This window comes from Hyposmocoma kahamanoa, unplaced genomic scaffold, assembly GCF_003589595.1.
Source record: "Hyposmocoma kahamanoa isolate Upper Pololo Valley unplaced genomic scaffold, ASM358959v1 78, whole genome shotgun sequence".
NCBI lineage: Eukaryota > Metazoa > Arthropoda > Insecta > Lepidoptera > Cosmopterigidae > Hyposmocoma > Hyposmocoma kahamanoa.
Window position 1 is genome coordinate 22,460,473 of NW_020653945.1, and position 10,132 is coordinate 22,470,604.

At 36.8% G+C, this 10,132-nt stretch overlaps 1 protein-coding gene across 1 annotated transcript in view; it reads right to left on the reverse strand.

Moving 5' to 3' along the window:
* Positions 1-10,132, reverse strand: part of LOC113232818 (protein takeout-like) — a 27,119-nt gene that overhangs the window by 16,381 nt on the left and 606 nt on the right. The window contains exon 2 of the mRNA XM_026467643.1: positions 4,585-4,676. Coding sequence (XP_026323428.1) covers positions 4,585-4,676 — 92 coding nt within the window. The remainder of the gene's footprint in view (positions 1-4,584; positions 4,677-10,132) is intronic.

The following is a 10,132-nucleotide window of genomic DNA, read 5'->3' on the forward strand; positions in this document are numbered from 1 at the left end:
ACAGAGGACCCAGAGACAGAGGACCCCGAGACAGAGGACCCAGAGACCGAGGACCCAGAGACTGAGGACCCAGAGACAGAGGACCCAGGGACAGAGGACACAGAGACAGAGGACCCAGAGACAGAGGACCCAGGGACAGAGGACACAGAGACAGAGGACCCAGAGACAGAGGATCCAGAGACAGAGGACCCGGAGACAGAGGACCCGGAGACAGAGGACCCGGAGACAGAGGACCCGGAGACAGAGGACCCGGAGACAGAGGACCCGGAGACAGAGGACCCGGAGACAGAGGACCCGGAGACAGAGGACCCAAACACGTGATTTAGGCTCAAATTATACGACATTATTATTATTATTTAGTACTTATGTAAGTACTTAAGTCAGTTAATGAACGCTTTAAAAACCTGGTTTAAACACTTTTCTGTCTAATACTGGTTGTGGTATTAAGACCCTTATATGACTAACTTAAGTCACAGACCGGTTAGTTGTATTGACGTCAGGAAAGCCTAAAAATGTTGCAAGACGACTTAACGATAACCGTTTTGGTACTTTTTATAAAAACTTTTGATACGTTCAATAAAAATTACAAAAAGAAATTTTAATTTGCATTAACACTAAATACTTATTCGCATTATCAATGTTACGTGTACATAAAATAATGCGAATGTCATAATAGTATCGAAATAGCGTTAAGTCGTAGTCATTGATGTCATCCCCTATTTTTTCATAATTCAATGAATTTATCAAATTATACAAAATACATTCTTCTAACTAAGTTCCAGACATCTTGCTGAAGTAACAAGGCGACATTTTTTAATATATTTTTGAAACAAAAAGGTCGCATTAAATATTATATTATATTCCTTGTGACCATATTGGGACGGCCATTACACTGGGTTCTTCATTTGTAATGTACGTAGTCATGAACAAACTCTTAGTAGATAACATGAAGATTGTTTGTAATGACCTCACCCCAATTATTATCTTATTCTTTAATTGTACCTACTATGATTTTACATGACAAATATATTGTATTTATTAAAAAAAAATTGCTACTATTAAAATACAGTATTAATTTTCTTTCCTGAGACCACTTACAATAAAGTATGAACTTAAAGTACAAAAAATAAACTTTTCACTTCTCATGCTCTTAAAGTTCGTATTTATGCAGCCTGTAGGCTGCATAAAATAGGATTTTATGCTCTAGTGCATAAAATAAAATCGTCGTTTAAGACCGGGGCAATGACGCCTGCACCGACAGCCACGCAGACTTTGTAATTGTAATGAGTTATAAGAAATAGAAATGCATAAAAAATAAAAGCTAGTAAAATATAACTGAGCATTATGTTGTACGACCTGAGTCACGTGTAGAAAAAAAAGTAGTACATTGGCGGAAAGTTCTTATTTTTTCTTGGCAATAGTTGTGTTATCGTTTATTTGTAATATTGCTGTTTAATTTCCTCGCAATCGAAGTGAAAAGCAGAGTATATAACTCGTTCTTATAACCCATTTTACCCTCGACTTAAGTATCCACCTCTCGATATACTCCTCTCGGTTAGACTAACGCGTTTTATGCACTTGCTGTACAATCTACTATTTAATCCTGAACTTACCTTATTAGTGCTATTCGCCATTATGGTGTGGCGGGACGTGATCTCGACCTTCTTAAATCGTATTTGCGTGGTAGGGTACAGAGGGTCGATGTTAACGGTACGAGATCGTCAGGGTCTGTAATTAGCATGGGTGTCCCTCAAGGTTCAATTCTAGGCCCATTTTTGTTTTTAGTTTATATTAATGATTTACCTAGCCTTATGGAGGGTATAAAACATGAGATAGTATTGTTTGCTGATGATACTTCCTTATTATTTAAAGTTAAAAGGCACCAATGTTCCTATGACGATGTGAACAATGCTATATCTAAAGTAGTTGATTGGTTTGCTGTTAATAACCTACTTCTTAATGAGAAAAAAACAAATTGTGTGAAATTTACATTACCCAATGTTAGAGAGACGGTTACAAACATTGTAGTTAGAAACGAAAAATTGAATCTTGTGGATACAGTTGTATTTCTAGGTATAACGTTAGATGCTAAATTGCAATGGGGTCCCCATTTAAGTAAGTTGTCAAAACGGCTCAGCTCTGCAGTGTACGCGATTAAAAAAATAAGGAAACTTTCAGACGTCGAAACCGCTAGATTGGTGTACTTCAGCTACTTTCACAGTCTAATGACATACGGCATTTTGCTTTGGGGTAATGCCGCCGATATCAATAGAATCTTTGTCCTGCAGAAACGTGCAGTTAGGGCAATTTACAATCTGGGCCCCAAAGTATCTTTGAGAGATAAGTTTAAGGAAATTAACATTCTTACACTAGCCTCACAATACATTTATGAAAATATAATTTATGTTAAAAGGAATAGTAATTTCTTTATGAAAAATAGTGACAGACATAACATAAATACGAGGAATAAAAATAAACTAGCTTTTCTTGATAGTCGTCTTCACAAAGTCAAACAATCATTTAAGGGGCAATGTATACGCTTCTATAACAAGATTCCGGTTGATATACAAAATTTGCCTTTCACGAGGTTTAAAACTATAGTGAAACAAAAACTTTATACTAAAGGTTATTATACAACTTCTGCGTACTTGGATGACAAAAATCCGTGGTAGTAACCCGTTTAGCTCATGGAGGTAGTCTCAATCTGATGTTTCAAATAAAATAATATTGTAAATGTTATTTACAAAGAGCAACCCCTAGAGTTTCTTGCTCATTCTTCTCAGGGGAATCTGCCTTACGAATGAGCGGTAGAGTTTAACCATTGTGACGATTTCAAGTGTAATAATGCTTACCTATGAAATAAAGATTATTTTGAATTTGAATTTGAATTTGAAAGTGTCATCTGATATTGAAAAATAACATTAAAAAACGGAATTCATAAATCATAAGCTATAAAGAAAGCACATCATCGATTTGAATCAACAATCAGTGGTACTACAGTGACTTTACTGTAACAATTAAAATGTTTGTAAAGAAAATCTTAGTTCTTCAAGTGAGCTAGGCGGAGAAGTCGGATATTCCCATAAAAATATTTTAGACAATCGCTAGCGACTGTCATATTTGCAGAAGCTCTGAATTGTTTCATTAAATACACCCTAGCATGCATGCACACTAACGCAAATACTTAGCAGCAGTAGAGCTCCTTGTGAAAGTGTTCGACCAGTGAAGTACTGCCACTTTACATATTTCTGCCGCCAAGCAGTAATGTTAGCATTACTGCGTTTCGTTTTAGAAGGGTAAAGGTGCTGGTGACGTCATCACCCGTCCCTTGATATTATAAAAAAAACTCAAGATTTAGGAGAAAATATGAGTATAGAACCATTTCCTGTAACTGTCTGTTGTCCTTCAAATGGTTTTAGTCTACTAAAAGGTATAGGTATACCCATTACAGCATTACACTACAGTCGCTTACTATGTAACTAATATGTTTTTATTACTTATAGGCCATGCACAAACATTAAAAACGATTTAATAACAATAAAGTTATGTAAAGGTAATGCAAACGTCAATCGTTGTCTTAACAATATCTTTTATGTGACTGAAACGTTTATATATGTAATGCAATGCAATGTCCACAAAAACGTGTATTCAACCTACACAGTGATATCATTATGAAGTGATATGATTATCTTAATTAACCATGAAAACGTTTATGCAACTTATACTAATGAAGACTCCTTAGACTTTGGCTTCTAAGGAGCCAGAGTATAAGGAAATTCAATTTGAATAGACCCAGTCTAGGGAACCCAAGGTCTGAGGAGCCAGACCCTAACAAATTAAAGTCTAAGGCCGGGGCCGCACTGGTACGGCGACAGCGACGCGAAAAAATAGGTGGCCGCATTGCAAAAGCGAGAAGCCAGCGAAATGCCGCTACGTCGCTTAATGGGTGGCTGCACCGGGCAGGTTAGGCGATCAGTGGCGGCTGCATTGACGCCGCTCTCGTATAGTTGAACGACAAAATCAAACTTTTTTGTTTGCGTAGTGCGGTGTCTCCTTCGCAACTCTTCGCTCGAATCTGTCGCGCTCGTTCGTACGAATGCCGCGAGGCAGTGCGGAGATTCAGGTACATCACCGCATATTTTGTCGCAAATCGTGACAAATCGCCGTGTCGCACTGCTTGTCGTATGAAATTCAAGTGTCGTCGCGAGTCGCTGAATAATTTTATTTAATGCGGACACCCTCATTACTTGTATTACTTTGAACAGCCCCAGTCTAGGGAGCCCAGGGTCTGACGAATATGACTTGAGTCTAAGGAGGTTGAGTCTGCGTAGCCTATGTCGAAAGAGACTGAGTCTAAGGAACCTTAGCCTGCGGAGGCATAGTCTGAGGAGCCCAAGTTTGCATCCTAGGCAGAAAAGCCTAAGCGTGAACCCTAATTATTTGTTTAATCGCTATTTACGAGTCACCCCCTTAATCTTCAAGCAGAAAGTAGAGTCCCCCACCTTCTTTGTTCCCGTTTCTAAAATGTACTAGTAATTTTAATTTACACATTAACTTATAATTTGAAACTGAAATTGGACCTACCGCTTTAATTTTTGGTCGGAGCTCTTCAACTGAATTCATGATGCATTTGTCCACGGTGGGGTCGTCGCGATGACATATTTTGATGTACGATGCTAAAATGGAAAAAAAATATATATTAAACATTTGTTTTGTGAACTATAGGCATATTACGTGAATAAAAAAGTCTGAATTACATAGCGAATTGTTGTTCGTGTGATCATAATATAACATTTTAAATGATATCTATTTTTTCGGATCTATAATAATAATAAATTTATTCATAGAATTTAAACGTTCAAAGTATAAAAATGCATAATAAAAGGTACAGCCATTATTGCTTTAAGTACCAGCAGCCTTCCAATGTCCCTGAGATATAAATTCAAATTATTTTATACGGACAAGTTAATAAACTGGTAAAATAAATTTGATTGTAACAAAAAATAAAAACAATATTAATTTGTAATAAGGTAGTTAGTGCCCAGGTACACTTGGAGAAATTTTTCGCGCCGTGGCGGGGTGAGCGCGATGAAATTCGTGTGTGTGTGTGTGCGTGTGTGTGTGTGTGTGTGTGACCGTACGCTTGTGCGTTTACGTGTGCGTGTGCGTGTGCGTGTGCGTGTGAGTGTGAGTGTGCGTGTGCGTGTGCGTGTGCGTGTGCGTGTGCATATGTGTGTTTTCGTGTACACGTGTGTGTTTACAAAGGCATTACTTTATTTGACTGGATATAGACAATTTTCTGTTTCTTCATAAGAGAGTTTCATGAATCAATTAGAAACCGTCTTTTCACACTTGTTACACTTTGCTTTTTTTTTTATCAATGGCTAATAGATTATGAGTTTTGTTATGTAAGAAACGTCCTAAAAAGTAAAAGAATTTTTGACTGAAAGAAATTTTGCAGAAACCCTCGTATCCATTACGTTAACACGTCTTTGTGTGAGGGCTACGTTAGGGGCAATATTGTGTTATCACAGTACTGTTTGGACGACAAAAAGTTGGCGTACGGTAAGTACTTCTCAGTATTCATATATGTCCCTGGTTGGAAAGCGACAGGGCTTGAAGGTAGATTAGATTTTCTATGTGTAACAATCTCGAAAACCTAAGAACTCAAGATATTCTTTTTATTTTATTAAATAGTACCTTAAAGTTATAGCCAAACAATCTATATTACGTAAGCAAATTACCTATATAGCCTACCTTTATTTCTCTCGTGAGTTTGGGTGTAATTTGTAGTTGTCTATTTGTGTGTCCATGGCACCCGCGATACAGGATTTCCATAGTGCGGGGCTGTTGTTGAGTATCTTTCTACATAAGCTTTGTTTATAGCGACTCCCTATCAAACTCTTGGTTATGCGTGAAGGGTAATATGACCTGTGCGAGCGAGCTTGCACAGGACCATCTAAGTAAGGTCCTAACCACGGATCAGCACGTTTGCACGTACTTCATCCGGTTCTCTGTAAGGCTAGTTAGTGCCTTAGGTGAGACGCCCCGGTTGCACATACAGCACTCTCCCTATTTTCCAGATAGGTACCGGAGTTGTACGCACGCTCACTTCATGTCGTGCGGAGCTCGACATGAAGTAACGGTTGCTACCGCTGAGCTGCCGATCCATTGTTATTATTATTATCTTGCCGTAGGGCGTTCTACACGGCGTTTCCCTTAATGTAGCGATGCGCGATTTTGAATGTTACTAATACTAATAATTCGAAAGGGCATTTGCCTAAGTCGTACTCGACTCGAGTCGAATGCCCCTCGGTGCCATTGCCTGCCATTGCATGCCATTCGGTGGACGACTTGAGAAGGGTAGCCGGCAACGGCTAGACAGAACCGTGAGATTTGGCGTGCACAGGGGGCTTATGTCCAGCAATGGATGTGTGTACGTATGATGAATAAAATCGACATTCCAAATTATAGTAAATAACTTTTTACGGTAAAAGAAACGATGTTTCTTAAATAATAAAAATATAGACTACTGAAATGTTTACAAGCGTTAATTCTTACTGAAACGTAATGAAACAACAAATACGATTCGGAGAGCATAGACAGAGTAGAGTTACGGTCCAGAATTGCAGGTCGAGTCACACACAGTCGGTCAGTCGTTGAGCTGAATGAGAACGGGTTGAATGAGAACTGGTTATGTCATCGGAACGCAACCGATGTAAACATTTCGCTAACATGATTTTCCCATCTTATGAATTTTAACCAATTTCTATGATTCTGTAGTAAACTGGAATCTTTAATAGTTTCGTTATATCTTGACATCAGCCTTGAAATTCGACCTCATCGTCACTTTCCATCAGGTGAGATGGAGGTCAAATGCACACTTATCCTTTCATAAAAAAAACATTGTGTTTCATTTTTGGTACAGTCAAGTTGTGTGTAAACGCTTTTTGCTGATGTTTAAATTAACAATGTTGAAATAAGTTTTATTGATTAATATTTTTATTCCAATATTCCATTGATTGATATCCCATGCTGGGCTGCCACGCAGAGGTTCCGGGTTTGATTCCCAGGCCGAGAGAAGTATTTGTATGGCCTACTTTTCTTTCTCTCGTAAGTTTGGGTGTTATTTGTGGTGTCTGTGTGTATATCCATGGCACTCGTGATACAAGGTTTCCCTAGTGCGAGGCTATGAGTTTGAGTGCGTTATTATTATTATTATTATTGATTAATGTGGGTCCTTTTATACCCAAATTTAACTAAACTGACGAATTAGAAACAAACTTTTTGAGAAAAATGCGTTAAAGATGCCACTCAACGTTATCCTGACTTTTGGATATATTTGAACCAGTTATTTTGGCCAGCGAAAATCCATCTTCATTGATAATTTCATTAAGTTAGTATTATACTTCTATTTTGACTGAAAAAAAAACATAGATCAATCAAAGTAAATAAACATGGGGATACTATTTACCAATTGGCAACTACCAACGAGCCGAACGAAAATTTCACTCGTTGAACAGAAAATGGCGCGTAACTTTCGAAACTTCTTTTATAACTGTCATTGTTATGTCAATTTTGACATTTAGAGTAGTTGATCTCTACGTTTTGCGCAGTTATCAATGGTTAGAAAAAAACTGGTTTTTTTTTTTGGAAAAAATCTTTTAACCAGTTTTATTCAAAGTTAAATCAAAACTGCCAATGGTGTATCAAAAATCACCTATAGTTTGACCAGCATTCACACAGAAAGAAGACAGCAAACAAAAAGATGTTACTTATCGTGTTAGTACAAATAAATTCATGAATATCAAAATATGTTAAAGACCCCAATATACAAATTTCAAAAAATAATGTTGCCCTTTGCGTGTAATGAAAAAGCAAACAAATTACCAAAACAATATGGTGGTAATTAGCCTATTGATTGATGAGTAATTAAGTCTTTAAAAATATTGAAAAAATATTCGAAATCCTTGTAGGTTGAATTGTATACAAACTTTCATACAAAATGCAATTTCACCCGCTGCGGGAACGTGTCTTTGTTTTATTAATTTTTGGCAGATGTGATTAACTTTTAAATGTGATAGGTAAATCACCATTTTGAACATTATATTATTATACAATACAATAATCACATGAGTTTAAATATCCGAAACCATTTTGCATAATGGACCTTGGTATCTGCAATACGCTATGTAGCTATCACAAAAATACTATTTGCAAATTAGGAGACATTAAAAAGTCAAGGTGAAGATTTTAATTACAATTTCATATTCACTAATTTACAAACTGTTTTACATTTAATTACATTATTTGAACACAATCTAGTCAGTACATCAAACTTTTCAAGGATATTATTTTTGGAAACATTAAAATTAATTTTAATTAAAATGCATACAGCAAAAAATAAAATGACTACCCAAAATTGCTAGTCTCCTGACCTAGAATTATTGTGAACCAGAAAAGTTTTCAAACTTAAAACCGCCGCACGGTCGCGTTTGTTTCGAAGATGTGAGCATTGCCGTGCTTCTGTTTTAAAGAGTAACGGTGAAAATTACCGGCGCTTGAGACTTGTCAATTTTATGTTTCATTGTGATAGGCGTAGTGGCTATGGCCCCCAGATTTTTGCTATTTAAAGCTCTGAGCTCTTTAAAGCGGCACTACGGACAGGCATGTTACTTACTACCAGGCGCATAAAAAAACATACTCCTTTTCTCATCCGGGTAGGCAGAGACAACAGCCTTCCCTTCCACTTGCTACAATCTTGACACAAATCTTTCGCCTCATCAACACGTATCAGTGCTTTTACATATGATTGATTCCTATAACTAAACTAACTTGATAACTCGATTAAAGAGTAAAATGGACGACATTTACAGAATGTTAACATTTTTAACCGACTTCAAAAAAGGAGGAGGTTCTCAATTCGACTGTATGTTCTTTTTTTTGTATGTATGTTACGCAATAACTCCGGTATTTGTGAACCGATTTTCATGATTCTTTTTTGTTGGAAAGGGGGTACTTCCATAGTGGTCCCATTTCATTTTGAAGAAAATCATCCACCTCGAAGGGTGGCTGTTCACGCATGAAGATTCATTTTCATAAATAGCGCCTAACATTAATTTAGGAGCAATTACTTTAATGGTTGATTTTGCTATTTCTCCAATTCAAGGTGTTTTTCTCTCAATATACTTTGAGTAGTGAAAACCGATTTTTATTATCTCCAGTGTCAAGTCCTGTATAGTGGCGAACTAACTTAGCAAATAGACGTAATTCCACGTACTTTTGAGGTCGGTTTTTTTAGTACTCTGTTCTGAGATTATTTTGTCAATTTTAAGTATAATATATATGAAAACAATACACGGTAAATTGTCCTTCTTCTCCACATTGCATAAATTGGGGTCATTGCAAATCTCAATTGTTTACATCTCTATCAGCCGCCATCAGGGTTTTCACTCCTTTCATGAACAAATCACACAATCCATTCATTTCTTTTTGCTCTACTTTACTCTAACCTTTAGTTTTTTACATATAGAACCGTACGATGAATACGACTTCATCGCAAACCATATCTAAATTAAATCTAAACTACGAACACTAATGAATAACAATTTTTATAACTTTTAACCGACTTTAAAAAAAAGAGGACCTTATTAATTGTTTTTTCCGTATGTATGTATGTTACGCGATATCTGAGAATCGATATTGATGATTCTTTTTTGTTGGAAAGAGGGTACCTCAGTGTTGGTCACATTTAAATGTGAAGAAAATATTCCCTATCTATGATTGGCAAACTAGGGGTTGAATCAGCTTTCGAGCACTTTCCGGTAACCGATTTCAATGAAACTTGGCAAACAGGTGTAATTCCATGAACTTTTGGGGTCGGTTTTTTATATATAAAGGACGACCTAAAATATTTGCTTATCCACTTTTGTTTTTCGTTACCATGGTCTCCTCAATTATAATGGAAAAGCTGGAAGTCCTCATCAAAACGAATCATTTGAGCTCAAACACAAGGGTAGCTGCTGTACACTGTTGGGGGTTCAAATTCAAATTATCTTCATTTCAGAGGTAAGCAAATAACATTTGAAATCGTCATATTAATTAAACTCTACTGCGCATTCGTAAGGCTCCC